The sequence below is a fragment of the Sycon ciliatum genome, chromosome 3 (genome assembly GCF_964019385.1).
Source record: "Sycon ciliatum chromosome 3, ocSycCili1.1, whole genome shotgun sequence".
Lineage (NCBI taxonomy): Eukaryota > Metazoa > Porifera > Calcarea > Leucosolenida > Sycettidae > Sycon > Sycon ciliatum.
The window spans coordinates 12,535,269-12,557,080 of record NC_088645.1 but is presented as its reverse complement, the minus strand read 5'-3'; the positions used below and the strand labels follow the sequence as shown (position 1 = coordinate 12,557,080).

Sequence of the window (21,812 nt, the reverse complement as noted above, 5' to 3'; positions counted from 1 at the left end):
CATAGCAGATCTCTCCCGAACCAGCCACAGCATTGATCGAGCTCTCCATTTACATCAGCCATCACTCATCAGGTTGTACTAACTAACTTGTAGTCTGTGTAGCTGAGCAACGTCTACAGCATCGTGACGACACCAGTCCTCTGCGCGTGGATTCTCGCGTCTAGCCCTCTGCGGCGCTCACCAAGCGCGCGACAACACAGTCTTCTTAGTTATGTGAGCGTACCAGGCTCCAGTATTCTCACAAATTATTGAAATAATAATTATTTCAATAATTATATGAATTCATTACTGGAAAAAGTGAAGGAACAAGTGGGCTACAAATAGTACAACATGATTAGGTTTATGGGGAGGAAGTCTATTGTAAGAAGTATGAAACTAAATTATTAGTAGTACTTGTAGTAGAATTTATTATTTTACTAGGGAACTCCCAACATGCGTTGCCTTTTTACTGGGAACCCTAGGAATGACTTGGTGCTTGTGACAAATGCAGAAAGGGGCTTAGCTTGACGACATCCAGATGGAAGCATGTTCCATCTGTCTGCTGCCAAAAATGAAATAGCATTCAGGCCGTAAGGAGACGTAGCTCATTGAAGGAAGGCATCTAGAATGAAGTGTTGAATTGAATTAGTTCGTAGTTATTTACAGGGGACTCCATCCATTTCCAAGCCTGTCCGCGATGGCTCCCATCAGCAGGCACAAATCATTGTCCCCTAGCGTTCGGACGTACAGTCTGAGCCTGGCGCACCCACGTCCTGACTTGTCCTCTGTCCAGATGGACATTTTCCTCTTCCACACTCCCGGCGCGTCCGACGCAAGGAACATCAGGGCTCGAGGGATTCTCCGTCTGGGAGGCGCTAGGCGTCGGTTCCAGCTGAGGCGTCTGTTCCACTCTGGCCCAGAGTCTGGGGCTCTGAAATTGCCGCCTGGGATTCCACTCAATGCCATACCTCCCCGTCATTGGATGACTGGCTTAGCTCCCGCGGTTTTTTGGCAGGTGCCAACTCTTCATCATCGTCATCACTGACATCAGTGGTTTCGTTCCAGCGCTTCCTCGCACTCTGAGGCTGGATCACTTTTTGCGATTCGCTGATCAGGTCCTCCATGCCGTCTGAATTTTGACTTGTGTAAGACATACTTCTTCAACTTCAAGTAGCAACGAAAGAATTTATTTTTTTCTTGACTGTGTGAATGTTATGTGGACTTTTTCCTTCCTCCCACTATTTAAACTGTGCCGGAAAAAATTGTCATGTAGACCTATACACTTCAGCTGTTGTGTTTCTGGATAGTGCTAGTGGACCGTATACGCGTATGCGTGTTAAAACAAAATGGCGTCACGATTAATTTTATTGAAAGTGGAATAGTTGGTGGTGCATGGTACGATCGGTACGAGTGTTCAAAACCATTTGAACTTCATACTGTTCGTCTTCTTTTTGACATTCTCTCTTTCCATCGTCCTTAGTTCTTGTTTGTTGTGAGCTGTTTTGGCTTTATCCTTTACCTCTGGGGGATGCCAAGTGATGGTTTTGTTAGGCTGGTGATGGCTGTGAGCGAGAGTTTGCCGATCGGCGTCGTCCTCGATAGCGATGAAAATACTAGTTTCTGCGCACCTGGCAGATATCACAACACGTCAGAGCGTCCAGGAGCAAAGGAATCTTGGGTTTTCACTGGAATCTAGTTCCTCCAGCATCGTATAGCCCACCATCGGTGGATGACCGTCCAGAAACGTTGAACCTGGTCTTCTGCAGCATCTCGCAGTCCTGCGAGGCACATAATCATTGAATACGCCTGTCATGTATTCTACAAATAAAAATCACGAAGTAGTGGACTCTACAGTGATGGGTCTATCCTGTATGCTGCAAAAGACGAAGGAAATGTGACTGGTGTCTGTACACTGGACGGCAACATCCCAGTCTTCTCCAGCGGGATCTGTTTGACATTGATATACGGGCATGCAGTGGGTCGACATTGACCTGGTTTGGCAGCTATCTGCCTGGGTGGATGTAGCAGGTTTCCATTGGCTCGTCGTCTAGTCCGACATTTTCTTGTAACTGTGGAGTACCGGCAGGGTTTGAGAGGTTGCTCATGCTGTGAACTCATCTCTACTGCCTGTCTCGTCCTGGAAGTGCCGTCTCGCCGCCTCCTTGCTCTACAGTCGGGCTTATTTCGTTTTGTTTCGTGGTGCAGCTCAACTTGAACGTGCCCAAACAACTGTGAGCTCGCAACATGGTATGGACAAATCGCGCCACTCATGCTGGATGACTAAATGAATAGTCGAGTAAGCGAGTTTACTCCCTGGGCCATGGCAAGATCTGTGCAGCGCGGGCTATTCCAACCTCCAAGTGCATAGTCACCGATCGATCCATGTAATGGTGGTTGACCTACAAAGAGCCAAGGGCTACGAGTACTGCTAGATGATGCTGTCTTCATGCAGTCAACGTACCTCAGTATGCCCCAGAATAGGGCATGTGCGTCCACACCATGACACAACAGGGGTTCTGGCGGCACATGTCAAACAAGCAATAGCCACTAGTGCCAGCTACCTATTAGAGGCTAGCCGCTACAGTGTGTCACTGGAGATAATTGTTATGTTCACTGTTTGGACTGAGCACAATCATGCCCAATCAATCTGCCCAATGCGTGTTCTGTTCCCCATAATTATAGCGTCCCATCGCATCAACCCTACTACACGCATATGTCGTCACTCTAGCATGACTTGCGTTATTATTGTATATTTTGATTCGCACGATAAATAGAGCACAATAAATGTTAACTTGACCAAAGGATAAAGGCGACTGCAGATAGAGGAACACATCGAGGTACATGTACATCAATACAGTATCAGAGAGAAACGAAAAACAGATGAGAGGTACACAGAAAAAACTCTCGTAACCGCGAGTCTGAGGGGGGAAGTGGTTGATGAGGGATGAATGCACTCTCCACGCTCGTCTACACTTTTCGTGGAAATGCACACGATTGCACACATATATACAATAATATACAACATAGCATGAACAGAACCGAACAATTTCAAGTTCACACATGCAAGCACAGACCTGAACATTTGTGCCAAAAGCCGATACAGACAATACCCCCCCCCCCCCACACACACACGCACACACACAATCTCCCATGTATGCGCCCGTAGCGAGTAAAGCACGCAAATCTACAAATTCACTGGATGTGTACCCACAGATTTTCTCTTATAGCAACGATGGCGGGTCTGATTCTGAATGAAACACACACACACACACACACACACATACACACGCAATACAATAATGCCCATCCGCAGATAATGGCAGGTCCTGAAAGGACCGACAATGTTTCAGTCATGGGGAACAGAACTTCGAGTGGCGGATGAGGTATACACACACACACGTGCGCACGCGCAGGCACACACTAAAATATGCAGAAAGAGAATCTACATTGTACTATTCATTGGTTGGGGAGCGGAAAGGAAAATAATACATTGTAGCAGGTTATTGTTGTATGGACACTATGAGCACAACAGAAAGGTAAGCCACATGCTTTGAAGCAAAGAAAGTTATTATTCCACGGATCTCAGAAGGAAAGAAAGTTCCAGGATGCTGCACTGGCAATAGACGGCCTGCATGTACGCGACCTCTGCAGTCGGTCTAGCTGCCGGCCTTGCAGTGCTGAAAAGAATGTGCAGTACAGCATGTCACGTAGTATCACAGCCTGGACAAATAGGTGCCGGGAAGTCCTAGTTATGTGCTCACCTACACCACGATGCACCAATCTTCTGAGTTGCTTTGGCAACAACTTTGTCCACTTGAGACTCCCATGGGCTGAGCCAGTTGCTGAGGGCTGCACCAAGGTGAACGGCAACGACCGCTGATGGCAATACAACTCCATGACACACAGTGACTAGGGCATCGTCAACTTGGCGCTGAGGCTGGATCGATAATATCTGCTTTTAGGCTGGGTTGACAACGAGGCCCCTGTCTTGAAGCTAGTGAGTCAGCCTGGTCACCGCCATTGACGAACCAGCCGCCACAGCAGCGGCGGTAGGTTGTGACAAGTGTGGTGCATTATCGTCAGCAAATTCAGTACTCGGGATAAGATGAGTGACAAAGGGAACGTTGTGTGTGTGTATAATACTGAAGTGAACAAGGATGATCACAAACCCTGCGGGTACCGGGTACTCCACCGTGAGTTATAAGAAAATTCCGGACTGGACGACGAGCCGCAAATGCCAACCTGCTACATCCACCCAGGCAGATAGCTGCCAAACCAGGTCAATGTCGACCCACTACATAATGTCAATGTCAAACAGATCCTGCAGGAGAATACTGGGGTGTTTGCGTCCAGTGTACAGACACCAGTCACATTTCCTTCGTCTTTTGCAGCATACAGGATAGACCCATCACTGTAGAGTCCACTACTTTACGAGTTTTATTTGTACAATACATGACAGGCGTATTCAGTGTGCCTCGCAGGACTGCGAGATGCTGCAGAAGACCAGGTTCAACGTTTCTGGACGGTCATCCACCGACGGTGGGCTATACGATGCTGGAGGAACTAGATTCCAGTGAAAACCCAAGATTTCTTTGCTCCTGGACGCTCCGACGTGTTGTGATATCTGCTAGGTGCGCAGTAACTAGTATTTTCATCGCTATAGCGAGGACGACGCCGATCGGCAAACTCTCGCTCACAGCCATCACCAGCCTCTCAAAACCATCACTTGGCATCCCCCAGAGGTATAGGAGAAAGCCAAAACAGCTCTCAACAAACAAAAGCTAAGGACGATGGAAAGAGAGCATGTCAAAAAGAAGACGAACAGTATGAAGTTCAAAATTTTCGAACACTCGTTCCACCACTTTCAATAAATCATGACGCCATTTTGTTTTAACACGCATATTGCGGATTGCCCCAATGGCAATATGTAGAGACCACGTACCAGCCTTGGGAGACCTGTGCAAGACAATAAAAATTATTGTAAATCCATGCAGAGACAAAGCTACATGTATGTCCCATTAGTTGGCTGGCCTGCGGGCGAATCACGAGGTGCCTACTTCAAGCCCCGCGCTGGTAGCCGGCAGCTTTAGTTTAGAGAAGAACACTGTGATACATTTGACAGCATTCCTCACACAAGTGAAAATATTCTCTCCTACACAATCATTGCTTTTGCAAATCGTGCACATCGATTTCTATTTCTGGACTCCAGCCCTAAATTCCCAGACAGGTTAATGCAATTGCATTGATTAGACCCAATATTGTATGTAAAAGTTGCCAGATGGAAGACAAGAGCCCGTACCATGCCTGCCTTCAGGCTATAAAAGGATTTGTCCTTTCCTCCTCGCAATCTCGCAATCTAGTGACAATTTTTAAGTTGTAACCTGCTCTTTTCTTGTGAGCAATCAACAACGTGGCGGGACGGATACGTTCAAAGCCAGGAAAACATGTTGTTCACCTGCTGTTTATGTGACGTAAGGGTGACGGGGATCAAACCGCTTACGAGTCATTTATCGGGGATTGAAGCACCGGAAGAAGACCAGTAGAGGTGGCGGACTTACACTAAGTTACAGTAAAGTCATGGGTGATTGGTAAGTACATGTATAATTGTGTCATATTTGTTGACACAGGTCCACAGATTCATCATGTACTTTCCTAAAAACATTTGTGTGGAATAAAGTAGGAACTGGAACGTTTCCTTCTGATTTTACTGCTGCTCTATGCAGCCAACCGGGGCACATCATGAACCACTCGCAGATAGTGGACCATCTCACTCAACCGGATCGCATGAGCCCTATCATTTACATATCACATTACCAACTGGTATCGTTCATTCGCTCCAAGATCCAACATTGCAGCCTATATCAATAATGTCTTCGGAAAATTGTAGTCAACTGGCTGTCTGATGATCTATTAAAAACTTGAAACTCAGAGTGACAGCAGAACGCCTTTTCCTTCCGCTGAATTTAGTATGGTAATAAATGGACTAGGTAAATAGACACAATGATTTTTATACATATCATAAAAATATTCTGTTGCATAGCAATCCTGTTAATTGTGCTTAAATGCATCCGTATACATTGGAAGTACGAACATACGTTACTTGTTGCTTGTGGACTCGTGCCATACCGTAGGGACATGGCAACGCAGGGGAGTTTGAGAACTGTCGAGAGACAGCAGAGGATTAATGAGGAGCTACAGGACTACATTAAGGGTCAACTCAACGCAGCTTCATTGCAGAATACTGGGACAAAAGTAAGGAACGCAATTGAACAGCATGCTCAGATACGCAGCAGGGATTTGAATGAATCTGATAAAGGATATAGTGATGTGTTGCATGCGCAGGAGGTAAATAACAAGATGCTACAATTTAGGGGTAGGGTTCAGGAAGCCAAAAATACTGCCTCCGAGCTGCTCAGCAAAAGGAAGGATGATGTGTATACCAATGCTCCAAGCAGAGAAGAAACAGAGTCTGAAAAAGCATTCAGAGACGCAACATTACAACCTATTCATACAGAAGTTTCGAAGCTTGAGGCACACCCAGAGACACAAGAGGAAGATACTACGAACGTTCGTCCTGGTGATTTGTGGGGAGCTATGGTCGGTAAAAGTCTCGTCCGAAGATCAAGAAGTGGGGAAGCTATAGTGAAAGGTCAGACGTGGATCCCCTCCTTGGTTGGCAAATTACATCAGGAATTGTCGAACTAATCAGGGGATAACCGCAATCAATAAAACTAGCTGAACCGACATTTGTGTACTTTCTTCATGCAATGTAAAAAACGGTGGAGACGATGTGCAATAAAACGATGAAAATATGAAGAAATGGTGTAGGGAAAAAATATGGATTCAAACAAGTTTTCGTACAACACTCATCAGGAATCGTCGTTGTACTAAAGGACACTGAAACAAAAATTGAACTATTATAGAAAATCTAAGTTAGAGAAATAACACTAAGAGCAACAACAGTGAAATTTACAAGTGTGAATTTTAACAATCAAAGCGAGAACTGAACAAAGGAGAAAGGAAGGAAAGACAACGTGATAACACATAACAGCAGTACATTACACCTAGAACATTAACGGCCAAGCTTGGCCGCACTAAACACGACACGTTACTTGAACAATTTCAACCCAATTATACTATCTTTCTGTACACACAAATTAGGCTTGTACAGACGCTGATAGATAGCTTCCAACACTTTTAACTGTAGTCCATAACCATGACGACCACGGCACAATACAGTGAACGAAGAGTCGGAATACGCACCCCAACAATCAGGACTAGCCAGCAGATGATTGTACACTGAAGACTTGCTACCACGAAACCTACGCACAACACTAACACTCTCACCGGCACTCTCACCATCACTCCCATCACTGCTCTCCGACTCACTGCTCCCTCCGCCGTCCGTTCCATCCTCCGCTTCTTCTGTACTCTCTCTCTGTCTCGTCCATCCCGCCTGACCGGGTCCATTGAACTCAACTCGGCCGTCCCCTGCAATCACGTCCCTCCTTTCGCCCTCGTCCGCTGAGTGCGTAGCTTCTGTTGTAGTTGGCTGTACAGAAGAAGCGGAGGATGGAACGGACGGCGGAGGGAGCAGTGAGTCGGAGAGCAGTGATGGGAGTGATGGTGAGAGTGCCGGTGAGAGTGTTAGTGTTGTGCGTAGGTTTCGTGGTAGCAAGTCTTCAGTGTACAATCATCTGCTGGCTAGTCCTGATTGTTGCGGTGCGTATTCCGACTCTTCGTTCACTGTATTGTACCGTGGTCGTCATGGTTATGGACTACAGTTAAAGGTGTTGGAAGCTATCTATCAGCGTCTGTACAAGCCTAATTTGTGTGTACAGAAAGATAGTATAATTGGGTTGAAATTGTTCAAGTAACGTGTCGTGTTTAGTGCGGCCAAGCTTGGCCGTTAATGTTCTAGGTGTAATGTACTGCTGTTATGTGTTATCACGTTGTCTTTCCTTCCTTTCTCCTTTGTTCAGTTCTCGCTTTGATTGTTAAAATTCACACTTGTAAATTTCACTGTTGTTGCTCTTAGTGTTATTTCTCTAACTTAGATTTTCTATAATAGTTCAATTTTTGTTTCAGTGTCCTTTAGTACAACGACGATTCCTGATGAGTGTTGTACGAAAACTTGTTTGAATCCATATTTTTTCCCTACACCATTTCTTCATATTTTCATCGTTTTATTGCACATCGTCTCCACCGTTTTTTACATTGCATGAAGAAAGTACACAAATGTCGGTTCAGCTAGTTTTATTGATTGCGGTTATCAAATTGTTGTCTCCTCGCCGTGTGTTTAAATCAGGGGATGGTTGGAGAAGGGACAATGAAGGGGAAGGGAAAACCTCAATCACAAAAGCGCAAAGTCATGAATAGAGATGTTCAGCAAGGGGATGAAGAGGAAGAAGGTCTCCCCAAGAAGGTGGTTAAAGCAGTTCCAAAACATGTCGCCTTGCCTGGTCGGTCTCATGGGAAAAGGAGACAATCAACAGAGGATAATGGCGAAATTGTGGAGGAGGGGGATGCTAAAAAGGTACGCAAATCATCTGGCAAGGACATTATATTGGAGCCGCCTGGTCGGTCTCATGGGAACAGGAGACAATCAACAAAGGATAATGGCAAAATTGTGGAGGAGGGTGATGCTAAAAAGGTGCGCAAACCATCTGGCGAGGACATTATATTGGAGCCACAACCTGCAAGGAAAAATGGGCTGCCTTAACAAAATGAAGAGGATGATGTTGATGACACTCATGGGTTGCGTCGGAAACATTGAATACATGAGACGGAAAGTCGCCCATCTACTCATTCTAATAATCCCACACCCAGTGAGGAGATCACCATGTATAGTGATGAGGAGGAAGATGGAGATGGTGAGGAAGGCCACTTTAACAGCGACTGGGAAGATGACTGGAGCCCAAACTATAACGCCTCTGGTAACACCCCTCTTGAAGTGCCTTTAGATACACTGCCTGATGACTTGGACGAAACACATGGATTTGTTAAAAGTCCAATGGTAGAAGAAGGTGACATACAGAATTTGGGGACGGACGTAAGTAGTGCAGATGAGGACAAGAAAATGGACATTGAAGACGAAGTAACTACTGCAGAGGACAGCGGCAGAGATGAGGCCATGGAAGCTGAAGGGCACAACACCTTCATTAAAAGCATCCCAGAAAACACGTCTATTGACGAAGACGACAGATTACCCATCCATGGCAAAAGAAGAAGGACATATAGCAATGATGAAGGGGTTGAAGGAGATGGTGATGGGGGCATTGGGAGTAAGAGGGATAAGAAAACAGACGAAGAAGCAGAAAGAGCTAGAAGGGCCAACGAATCCTTACTCAACGTCAGGTCTGCAGTTGACGACGTAGGCCAGAAGCAAAAACTAGAACAACACAGGAAGGTAATGAGAGAAATAGAAGAAGAGTCTGATCTGTTGCGGAAGGAGGAAGAAGATGTAAAAAAGTAGTAAAGTTTGCACGTCCGCGTTACCACCGGCTATACAATTGCGTTGAGAAACACAACCAGCTTAGGAAGTTTCGCATGTGCCAGGCCACCGCCATGCCTGTGCTACCAGGGTGGCAGATGCAGCGCCTAACGGCGAGGGTGAGGTGGTAAGTCTCACAACCATGCAATGCCCGACAAGTGGGCTAACCTCGTTAGCTGCATCCATGTTACCCTCACTCCGAGTAGTGAGTACCCAGTTGACCGTGGGGCGTGGGTGTCGGCGCAGTTCACTGCATGTAAAGTGGTTCACGCATGCATCACCGCATTTGCTAGCACAGTACACGCTCCCTGCTCCCAGCGCGGGTCTCGAACTCGGGACCTTGTGATTCGCAGGCAAGCCCACAACCACTCGGCCAAAGCGCTGGAAGATGTGGAGAGAATAAAGAAATCACTTTTCAGTAGCAGGAAAAAGGAAGGTTTGTTCCCCGACCCTCTCTCCCCCCCCCCCCCCGACCAATATATTTGCAAAGGAAACCGCAATGGAAGTCACTCACGAGACTAGGCCGGTCACATCTCTAACGAAGTTGGCTCATCACCCGCAACCTCGGTTGTTTTCATACAATGCAAGTCCCATCGGATATACATGTAGGTCGCTACAAAGGCCTAGGAAAAAAGGGATCCTCCGAACTTCAAAGGGTACTCACAGCTCGAGCTAGACTACATGAAGAAGACATTACCACGCAGGAACATGGCTCACGTGAAGACTAAGAAAACCTCTGCTCAAAGTAATGTGTTAGAAAAGCTAAGTAAGAAAGAATTGGGTTTGTTAAGCCGCATCATTGGTGGGAAAAAGTCGACCTGTGTATTTGATTGATTATGGGAAAAAGATGTTCACAAGCATTTCTTTATACACGTGCCTATACTATACATGTACAGAAGGGAATGAACATGTGCCATACTCAATGCGAAATCCATTCTGGACGAGATAGTCGAATTTGCGTGGATGAATGCAAAATTTAACTGCATATACTTTGAAGTAATATTTTGTATTAAATTTTGTTTTTAACTTAAGTCTATTATTGATACGGTCACAAAAACCCTTAATTATTGCCTTATACATTGGCCAAACCACCGGAGAAGGTGGACGTTGTTTCTCCTGTGAAAGACAAGTAGATGTGCTTTTTCACCCACCCAACCATCATGATGGAAAGGTCTGCGTTTGGATGGTTCCGCGTGAATCCACTATCTGCCGAAGATCCATTGCTTGGTCTCAAACGCTCGTCTGTCGTTATTATTCGCATTTTCAGAGTTCCCCATTTCGGCGTTGTCTGGTGAAAGTTTCCACCACTGGGATCCAGGAATCATAAAATGACCATAAGCCAGGTCCTCCCTTGTGAAAGGCAACTCTATATCTTCCTGAACTCCAAGGAAGTCCCTCAGCATATCCTCCAATCTTTGGCTGGTTCCATTGTGAACACACCGATGACCCTTTCTTGCATCTTCAAGAGTAACAGGCCTTTCTCTGGAATCACTTGTGAAGCGCAGGGGCTCGTTCCATATCGAAACATCATTTATTGTTACATTGAGTTCCGAAATGTTTGGACGTACACATGCTGCCCAAGGCTTAGCATCATTAGTTGTGAAGGTTCCCTGACTGTGTACGTTTGCGGCTCCGGCTTCTATCCGCCCTACAAGCCCGTGGGAATTGTTAATTGCATGAGTATCTTTGAACATAAGTATGAACTTGTCTGGGATACGTCCACTGAACACTGTGATAACAGAGTCTTTCCCGCTCATGTTCAGGGGAATATCTCTTTGACAGCTGAATTTAAATCGATAGTGACACATGTTTTCCTTCAACTCATTCAATAGCACTTGCTGAGTCCTTTGATTCAAGTGGTAAACTTTGCTCATAAACGACATCCTCATTATACGGTAGTCAATATTTTCTGGGTCAAGATCGTTCATGAACCACCCATGTCTGCATGGATCGCCATTGCTGGTTTCGACAATTAATCTACTCTCTGATTAGGGGGTATTAGCTGCTCGCATTTGAAGATTGTGTGCCTAGGCTTGACACATAGGATCAAGTCCCTTACATTAGTGTGCTTTGTAGGAGTGGAGATATCATCTGGATTATCACCCACACTGCTGGCAGGAGCTCCTCCCATCAGTAACATCAGGAGCACCAAGATCAACTGTATCTCCAACAGTAGAAGGTTCGTAATTGAAGGTGCCCGGATAACAGACGTCCGAGTGTACTACACTTCTACACTACAGCCTGTAGCCTATACTCTATAGGTTGTGCGTGCTTCCCCTAGCTGCATCTCATGAGATGCTCATGTTTGGCATTTTAGTGGTCTTTGTATTAAAAGAAATAAAAAAAATAGTGTAGGCTAGAAGTAGACCTGCGGCTCCAGGTTACCATGGATACTACTCTCAGCCTTGCTGCTAGCAGTGCACGTCTGTCTCTATGAGTCAGTGTCATGACACCTCGGAGATCATGCCTCGCATCTGTCATTGAAGAATAGACATGCAACATTCATATGTCATGGTGAAGTGAGATTTCGGATCTCGTTGCAGTGTGTGACCAAAGCCAAAGTCCTTCTTTTTTTTTTTTAATTGTTGAAGCGGTAGTTTGGAGGCCCGGCAGTGAAAATAGTTTCGTAATCTATACCTTTGCATGCAAAGACGCGGCATATCTTTGACAACAAAATTTAATGTAATCACGTGGGTGTGTGTTTGAGTATGCCCGTGTGTGCGTGCGTAGATGTGTGTGTATCCGTGTGCGTGGGGTCTATACCAAATCATTGAAATGCCCAAATGCACCTTCTTTACCTGTCTGGTCTGGAGACCACAGCTTACCAATGCTGTCGGTAAACAACTCGGCCAAAGATTAAGAACGCCAATGATCGGTAATAATAATTATTGTTCCTTTTCCCTTGCCTGTATTTCACCTGATGAGAAGGCTTGAAAGTATACTTGTGAAACCAAAAACTTTCAAGATGTTCGTAAAGAGCCTGAAGTGTGTCCTTTTTATGAGTATTAATAATATTGATGATGCTCGAATCTGATAATCATGTTCTTGTCACGCATGAATTGTGAAGAAAATCGACTAAATAAAATATCACATCGATGCTATTGGTAGTGGTATAAACAGAAATATTGGAAATTTGACAATTTGTCGAATGCTCTTCTTCAAAACGGCTTGGATGAAGCACTTTCATGCTTCCTCCTGATGCAAGGGGACCAGCTCAAGAGACTCTAAACGATGTGCTCTGTTCGTGCCTCGTTGCCGTCGCTTGTGCCGCCATTGCACAATACAGAGTAGTATGACTGATAGAGCGGAGAAGGCCATGACCCAGGCAAACTTGATACGCAGCTGGCTCATACAGCTGCCTATCCTCTGGCTGAATAGAGCGCCCACCGCTGCTCCTAATCCCATTCCCATCTTGGAGTTGGCCGATGCAGCCTCCTGATCGCACGGGAACACAGCTCCTATTATGACTGCAAACACACAATATGAACAGTCAACAGTTTATGCTCGATCCGAAAAATTCAGGTACACTATTTTCCGGAGTACTGTATAAGCAGAAACATTCATCTGGAATTTAATTTCGTGTTTGTCATCCAAGGAGCTTTTGGACTAAATTAAATGCCCGACTAATGTTGAGTTGTCCAGCTTTTCAATACCCTCTTATGATACATGGACGCAATTTTCAACCGGACGAACTCCCTTTCGTTGGAGTTGGACGAAATTATTGACCGACGAGAATTTTTCTGCCTGTACAGTATGAGCCACACGTTAAACACTCATAAATTCTCCCAAAAAAGTGAAAGTCTCGTGCTACAATGGTCAAATGAATAGTCAAATGAACCGTGATATACAGAGTAGATAACTGTAGTTAGTGGGAACAAAATCTGGCTGCGGCTTATACTCCGGAAAATACGGAACACGGGCATCCTTCACTAACAACACCGGTCTTATGCCTGTATATGTACCTACAAACGGACCTTGTGCAAAGATTTCCGTACAATTAGCCACATAAAATGGCTGAAGGCAATCCGCCTAAGCGTTCAACAGGGTCCATCGACTTAGCAAACATCACCATGATTCAGGATCGAAAAGTATTTCGCACTGCGTGAAGCAGAAGCAGCCTTTTGAGGGTGTTTTCCACAGCTATGAAACTGACTGTACAACGAGTGCAAGGCAAAGCCTCTCTCTCTCTCTCTCTCTCTCTCTCTCTCTCTCTCTCTCTCTCTCTCTCTCTCTCTCTCTCTCTCTCTCTCTCTCTCTCTCTCTCTCTCTCTCTCTCTCTCTCTCTCTCTCTCTCTCTCTCTCTCTCTCTCTCTCTCTCTCTCTCTCTCTCTCTCTCTCTCTCTCTCTCTCTCTCTCTCTCTCTCTCTCTCTCTCTCTCTCTCTCTCTCTCTCTCTCTCTCTCTCTCTCTTCTCCCTTACCATTGACAGATACGTTCCACATGGCGTCGGCAATTCCCCACATTCCCGTGAGAAAGAACAGCAGGGTGGCATTGTCGCTCGTCGGGGTCCAGACGAGCAGAATTACCATGACAGTAGACTGTATCACCATAGCAACACATGCAATCACTCCATTGCTGACGCGTCGCATCACCACTGGCAACGTCGACGTCATCAGGAAGCTCATCGTGCCGAAGGTAACGATCGCGTAGCCAACATATGCCACACCGAGGCAGGGAGTTATGAAGAACTACACAAGGAATATAAGTACCGCATATGGAGATTATCGCTAATACGTGCTTTGTTATCATTGTGGATTAGGAGGCACTGTGAAAGAGAAGGAATTCAAAGTATTTCTTGAAAAGAGCCCCAAGTCAGTTAGATTGTGAAAGACTTCCCCAACAGCAGGTGCTATTACAGACTGGGTAGGAATCTGTTCCTGAGAACCCGATCGGGTAGTTGGAGTATGGTGTTTTCGCAACGGTGCATGTAAAAAGCCCCGGCGATGTGCTTACTGTACACTTTCTACCTAGCGCAAGTGCACACTCACTGTACAAACTATGTCAAAAAATACCCGATAGGGTACCCGTGCTACCCGGACAGAAATACCCCAACTTGTTACCCGACCAAACCCCTACCCGTTGCAGATCTATTTTAGGGACATCATTGCCAACTCAATAACCTCCGATCGATTTTGGAAAACTGGCATACATCTCGGTTTCATCTCATGAGAACAAAGTATTATCTGACACATTGAACCATTGTTAGCACCAATACAGTGTCCAGAGATATACAGGCAGTCCCTGGGTTTACGACACTCTGTATAACTACGTGTATGCGTAGCTGAACCGTGCATGCCTCTCACAGCACAGAACATTAGGCCTCAGCATCATGCAGCTCGCACTGAGCCGCCCAGAACCAGAGGCTGAATGTCATTTTGCAAAGCAGTTTGCTCTGTTAGCCAGGATCTTGAAGAGCTGGAACCATTCAGCCCAACTTCAAGGAAACAAGACTCAGATGTTCCATCCCCTTCATCTCTGCCCCCCCCCCCTTGCTTCCTCTCTGCACCTAGCTGGCTGCTTGTTCATGGCTAAATAGACTGTACTCACGGATGTTAAGTTTCCTGCCAAGACCTCTCGCTCTATGCCCGTCATGCAGAATGCTGGGATGAGCAACAGCAAGTCGAAGTTACCAATCAGACGTCCAGTAGCCGTGACTTGTTGCCAGGCTGTGGACCCTGCAAGTTTAGCCTGAAACAAAACCGATGCACACAGGCAAAATACCCAAACTACTAATAACGCCACGGGCAACTATTGCTTATCTCTTCAACACAGTCATAGACAAAGGTAAAGATGGCATGTGCCCATCACCTTTGTCACCACTCTGTTCGTTTGCGCTCGGAATCAGTCTTCCATTCCCTGCCTGATAAAGGAAGAATGGGTTTGCATGCTGCGGGTGGCAAGTTTTCTGCTTGGTCTAATATTGAACACAAGCCTTGATCGATGCTGTATGATGGCTAAATCCGGCTAAAGAACTTCCCTGGCAGTACAAGTAATGATGAACTCGTAGCAGTACGCTTAGCATTGGCAACTGGAAACGAAACTGCAAAACTACGATTTGCCCCATACTCCATAGGTAGCTTTAATTTATTTTTAATTCCCCTTGTGTGCCAGGTCAAGTACATGAAGATATTAATCCTCACTGACGCTTCACAGAGACTTTGTTGGAAGAAGACAACACAGCACTTGCGATGTAGAGGCAATTAAGCAATGGCCAATGATATGAGGGCATTTGTACCCGATTGCTCTTCATAACCAAAACACTGGTGATATCGGCAAGACAGCTGCTCTGTAGCTACCGCTGCTTGCACTCTCTTTGGTAAGACTTTCTCATCGCTCTCACGATGTACTCGTATTAATGCTTGATCGCTTGATGACATCATCATTGTACCAATTTCGAAGTGTAATGGTGTGGACATCCTCATGGTGATTTTCTTTCTGAAGCAGTGAACTTACACTAAATTAAAGGAAGGTTGCACAAAGGCCGTTCAAACTCGGCAAAAATACTGGCAAATATTTCGATAACACAGTGGCCATGATGACATATATTCATAGTGCATGAACTATTTTACCATGCACAGCTGATCGCAATGGACAATGCGTGGAATATCTTCCATGGCCGCAGTGAGCCATGTGACACAATGCGGAAGAATGCATGAGTAACGTGCCAAACTTTGAAGTCTGCCCCTATTTTCCAAGTAACTGGGCAGCTTGTATCATACAGTAGTCTGCAGAATTGTGCACTCCTGTTTTGTATACGTCTGGCTCAAGAACAAAGCAGTGCCAAGTCTCCACAAAGGCTTGCGGTATTTTCCGGAGTATAAGCTGCACTTTAATTAAACACCGGCAATTCACCCAAAAAAAAGTCGGTGCGGCTTATACCATGTTGGTCGATTAGATGGTGATAAGTGGGGTCAACATCTAGCTTTTGTGACAAAAATCTTGGTGCGACTTATACTCAAGTGCGGCCTATAGTCCGGAAAATACGGCCCTCCACCCTACCTTGATGGTTGTTTTAGATGGCTGTCGCAATCGCAACGACAGCAGCAGACCAAGTATTGAGAGAACCTGGTAGGTAACTAGTAGGATTGTGCGGTCCTTGCTGCTCAACACCAGCTGTGCATGTATACAGCCCACACGTTCACAAACACATACACACACACACACAAGCATGCGCACGCACATACACACATACACACACAATCACACACACACACACACACACACACACACACACAATCACACACGCACGCATGCACACGCGCGTGCGCGCGCACACACACACACACATACAAGCAGAACATTTGCCTACGGACCATATACGGGCATTCCCTGCTGCACGGTGCCGCGCTTTGCAGAAAACACGAGAGCATGCCCAAGCCCCTTAAGTCCTCGGAAAAAGGTAGCATTTCTTCAAAAGCACTCCCATGCAGCATAGCTCAAGGAGCTTGTCGGAGTTCACTAGGCAAAACTAAGCATTACCCCACTCACTGTCTGCCGTACGTTCAACTTTCTCCGGGGCGTCGGAGGGTAAGTTAGGGTTGTACGGTCAAGCACCTGAGGTACAATGAACTTGTTGGGCCGGGGTGGCTCGGCTGAAATTTTTCGAAGTTTAGAGTCGAAATCAGCGCTTTAGATTGATTCATGGGGTACCTGGGGGCAAACAATGGTACGGTCAATACCATAGTGACCGTAGCGTGTCCGACACCCCTGTTGCTCCTTACCGTTTCCGTATCGTACGGGCAACCATGGATATTTGAATCGTTGGCGCTTTCTGGTCGGCTCCGCTGCGGGTTGTGAAGCACTACGGACGACACGACGGATCCCATAAGGTAAGACAGGACCGGCCCGTTGTAGATGATGCTGTTGAACTGCGGTCTCACTCGCTCTACGCTGATACCGTAGATGGCGGCGTAATCCATTGCACAACTATTGGCTAACAGCACCATGGCACTGGCATTCAGCACGTTTGTCACACCGACTAGTGTGCACATGAGCAAATAGTAGCTGGGTATGATGCGATAGTGCGCCGTCACGAACAATACCATGGGCACGAATGAAAGCTGTACAACTCGCCCGACGTTCAGTCGTCGGATGAGCAGTGGCAAGAGCAACATGACGCTGACCAGACCAGGGATGTAGAGCAGTGCAAAACATATCGAACCCAGTCCTCCTGCTGCGTTGATCGAGCTTTCCAAGAACATCAGACCGGACATGGGCATCAAAGCCAACACGGCAGATACCATGGCGATGATTGCGTTCCGAGCAAGGATTTTAGCATCTTCTCTGTTCTGCGCTGTGAGCGGTTTTCTTCTCTTCCGACTTCTGCTATGGTGTGATGACACATGTTCTGGAATCGCGGCTGAAAAGTTGTGTTTTGTCCAGTTGTTCGTCGTCTCAGTGTGACACGTTACCTCCGATACTTGGCGAGTGGCTATGGCAAAGGGTCTTCTGCTAAACCAGCACGTCGATCCAATGCATCGTTTCCCCCATCGTGCCGGGTTGCAATCACCTAATGCATCTCGAAGAATGGACGGTCCGTACTCGTCTAGTTCTGCTACCACCGAACACTCCGCTGGCGTACAGGGACTGGTTTCAGAATCGCTCCCCTCGTCCACATGACCCTGGTGAAACATTGGCGATTCCCGGCCATCTGCAACGGTTTCATCACAAAGCTCCGGCGCTATGCCCAAAGAATCCGAGCGTCCATCTTCGCCTGCACCCATTTCGGACGGCTACTGTACTCGCACTCGAATCCGAACTAACAAACGTAGCAAGCTCCAGTCACAAACGCCACAAAAACACCTTTCCAGTGACACAACGCCGTTCACACCTGACAAAAGGCGAATGATCTATCACCGTTATCATGCAGGAGCTTGTGCATGTGGAATCTGCTACTGCTCGAGAGCAAACAGCCTACCGCTGGTTTTTTACGGACCCCGCGGAACAATGAGATTTTCCCTGACTGCACCTATGGCATTTAGCCAATGCAGTGTGTGACTCTGTGAGGTGTGGCACTACACCATGTACACTGTCTCAGCAGTGACTGTGCACTCGGGCTACAGTCAATGTTGTTTGAGCAGAGACAGGCATGCCTGTGATGGTTGAGGCTGTGGTGAGTGAGAGAGGCCCAGTGACAGTGTCAGTGAGGGTCGGAGCTGAGCACCTAGCAGCGCTAAAGCAAACTAGGACTACGACTTGTAGGAGTACTTCATTTTAGCTCCCTCCGTGGTATTAGACTGTGTTCATAACCAATTTTTAGCTCATGTTCTTCCTGTTGAGGTTGCGCTTGTGTTTATTTTACCAGTTACTACGACTAGGACAAGGAGCAGTAGATCCAATAATCTAAAGCATACTACTACATTACAGCAGGTAGTTCTGAAGGAAACATCTACGTCGATAGATTTTCAGGCTTCAGCGTAGGCTAGAGCCTGAAGTAGTGCTACTTCTTTCTTCGTTGATCCACGCGTGTCTAGCTCACAACACCGCGCACGCCGCACAGTCAACACTACAAGTACAAGTACAGTACATGTACTGTCATACACGTAACAGTCGAGTCTTCGATCGAGGGCACGGCGGAGGTGCGGCATCCGGCCGCACGTGCACTGCGCGTCGAAAAGCGGAGATCGCGTAGTCAACATGTCGACGCGACATATCCGTGTCGAGCTCGGCATGATCAAAAAGGCCGACAGTGTGATGCTGTACACAGGAAGAGTGATCATGCCATCATGGTGTACTCTATTAATTTTTATGGAATCAAGCAAGAGACTGATCAACGACAACGAAGTAGTACAATAGTACAGTACTAGTACTAGTACTAGTCTAGTGTGCCCATAGCGAGCGGCTGTGATCAGCTGATAGAACAAGTACGTACATGTATGAGTGTTTTGATTAGTACATTCCTGTGGCATGAAGCGTACAAACTATTTTTCGTGAAGAGCTAGCTAGGCTGTCAGTCGAGTGCGCACTTGTTGTGACCGCTGCAACTCGACTTTTTGCGCATTTCTCTCCCCTCTTGTCTTGATACTTCTGTCAGGGACCGGACGTCGACGTGCTTGAGTGAAGTGTTCAAAAAGAGAGGTTTACAGCTCACATCAGGGAGCCGAGTGGTAAAACACCGTGTTCATGTAACATTTTTACAGGACTCCCTGGTGACCAGGTGACCATGGTGACTCGGATCAGGCTGTCCGTGTCAACCATGGACCCTGGTCAACAGGGTCAAGGCGCTAGGCTACAGACTCAGTCATTGTAGGTCGCGTCCGGGATCCCCATTCCCCGACTCCCCGCGGTGCGTGGTCATCAAGCTCAGCTGTTCTGGCACATCACGTGCACGCACCTGTTTTGTAGGTACAATGACTGTTCCACGTCTGACGTCTACGTTCACGATTTTTGTCATTGATAATAATTATTTTGATCTCATTGTTTTTACAATTACGTTTTAGGATGGGAAGAGGAACATATTAACAGGTGCGACCGAAATGGCCACAGATACCGGTAGATCTACGTTCAAGCATGCAATCACAAAGGAATAAATTTGTCCTGTGTGCAGAGCCAGAAGGAACAGTAGCTACGGTGTTCGTACATCTCGGACATGGATCAGGCCGACACGTCGCGGACTAGGGTCTCTCCAACAGTATCGTTGGTAGGTGGTAGAGGAATTCTGAAAAGTATAGCTTATACTATAAGTTATAGGTGAGCATAGCGAGCTGTTCACGGTTTGTCTCGAACATCTAGTAGTGTATTCGTATATGCCAGCAATAGTGTTCCTTCAACACTAACGCGTACATGTAGATAATCCAGTAGGTCACTCGGGAAACCATGGCCGATGAGGAGCCACCTATACTAGCCGATGCCCTAGGCGACTGGTTTGTGACCTTGAGTGGAAAGTGGCGGAGCTGGCGGAGCACTAGCAATGGTCATCAACTATTGCAGTCACGTGGCGAGCAGGAGAATGGAAGAAGTCATGAGTGCAGTAATACGACCACTGATGGAATTGGGAATGAGAACGTCAGTGATACGTGCCTGCAACGACCCTGTAGAAGTGATCACGATGCCAATAGCGAGCACAATGACCCCTCTCGTGCACACCCGCGCAGAAAGAACGGATTGAAAGTATTGACGGCCGCGGAGAAGCGTGATGCGCGGACGCACGCCAGGAACTGCTTCGTGGCCCTGATCTCGCTGACGTCCGTTCTGACGGCGTTTTTCGGCCTGCAAGCTCTGGAGAGTTCGATCAACTCCGACGGCGGACTCGGGCAGGCGTGCGTAGCCCTGACGTACTTCCCGTCGATTCTCAGCGTCACGTTCCTATCGCCGTTCCTGATTCGCCGGCTTGGCGTGCAGCGCGTCTTTCGGCTCTCCCTCTTCTCCTACTTGCCGTTCACCGCTGCACATTTCCACGTCATCCCTGGCGTGCTCCTCTCCGTCTGTGGATTTCTGGGTTTGTTTAACATGATGTTAGGTGTATCGGCCACCGTACTTGTGACGTGTAGCGCTATCGACTACGCGGCCATATACGGCATCAGCCCGGACCGCGTCATGCCGCGCTTCAGTAGCATCCTGTACGTGGGCCTGGTCACGGCGTACGTGACCGGACCCTCCATATCGTCCCTGGTGCTACACAATCCACCGCGAGCGTACGGCAACGGCTCTGCGTCCACGTACCAATGCCATGACATAGACGAAACGGTAAGGATGGTGTGCTGTGAGTGAATGTGTGTTCGATTTATATCTCAAACATATTCCACGGGTGTGTGCACAGGGCGGGTCAAAAACCACATTTCCGCTTCCATGGGACGCCACCACCTCATGATCAGGCGTCAGATGCGGCTACTAAACGGTGGGGGAGGATAGATCAGATTCACCAACCAGAGGCCAAAGCCTAAATCCCATTTTCCACCTCATCTGTTAGGACTGTGTAATTACCCTTGCTGCAAATATCTTTTACTGCTTAACCTTTTCCAAGTTTATGAAGAGAATACTCGTCATGCAGACCCTATGGCGCCTGCGCAAGGAAGAGTACGCTGGCCATGTTCTCTGTATCCAGTGCACATACCGTGCCATGAGTGCCATGTGTGGTACAGGATCCCTAGGCCCAGTAGTAGGGTGTCGCACACACACACACACACACACACACAGCCACGTGCACACACGAATACACGCACATACCCCCCCCCCCTCATTCCCCTGCGCACACACACACAGCCCCCCCCCCCCCCCCTCCCACACACACACATGCAAACACACCACACCAAACCTATACACGACTCACACGATGCAAACATGCAGCTTTGAAACCTACACGATCATTTTCTTGTGGTATGCTGCAGTTGGTTCTGAAGCAG

The 21,812-nt window shown here is 47.0% G+C and overlaps 2 protein-coding genes across 2 annotated transcripts in view; one reads left to right on the top strand and one right to left on the bottom strand.

Moving 5' to 3' along the window:
• Positions 1-12,341: 12,341 nt before the first annotated feature.
• LOC135811462 (protein unc-93 homolog A-like) lies at positions 12,342-18,440 on the bottom strand. The gene is made up of 5 exons (XM_065324704.1): positions 17,193-18,440; positions 16,471-16,584; positions 15,019-15,159; positions 13,892-14,159; positions 12,342-12,939 (listed from the first exon to the last, which is right to left on the bottom strand). The coding sequence occupies exons 1-5, from the start codon at positions 18,192-18,194 to the stop codon at positions 12,656-12,658; spliced, it is 1,809 nt and encodes a 602-aa protein (XP_065180776.1). The 5' UTR covers positions 18,195-18,440; the 3' UTR covers positions 12,342-12,655.
• Positions 18,441-19,942: 1,502 nt separating this feature from the next.
• Positions 19,943-21,812, top strand: part of LOC135811461 (protein unc-93 homolog A-like) — a 15,360-nt gene continuing 13,490 nt past the window's right edge. The window contains exons 1-2 of the mRNA XM_065324703.1: positions 19,943-21,156; positions 21,798-21,812. The exon at positions 21,798-21,812 is cut by the window's right edge and continues 99 nt beyond it. Of these exons, the coding sequence (XP_065180775.1) occupies positions 20,287-21,156; positions 21,798-21,812 (885 nt within the window). The 5' untranslated portion in view covers positions 19,943-20,286. The remainder of the gene's footprint in view (positions 21,157-21,797) is intronic.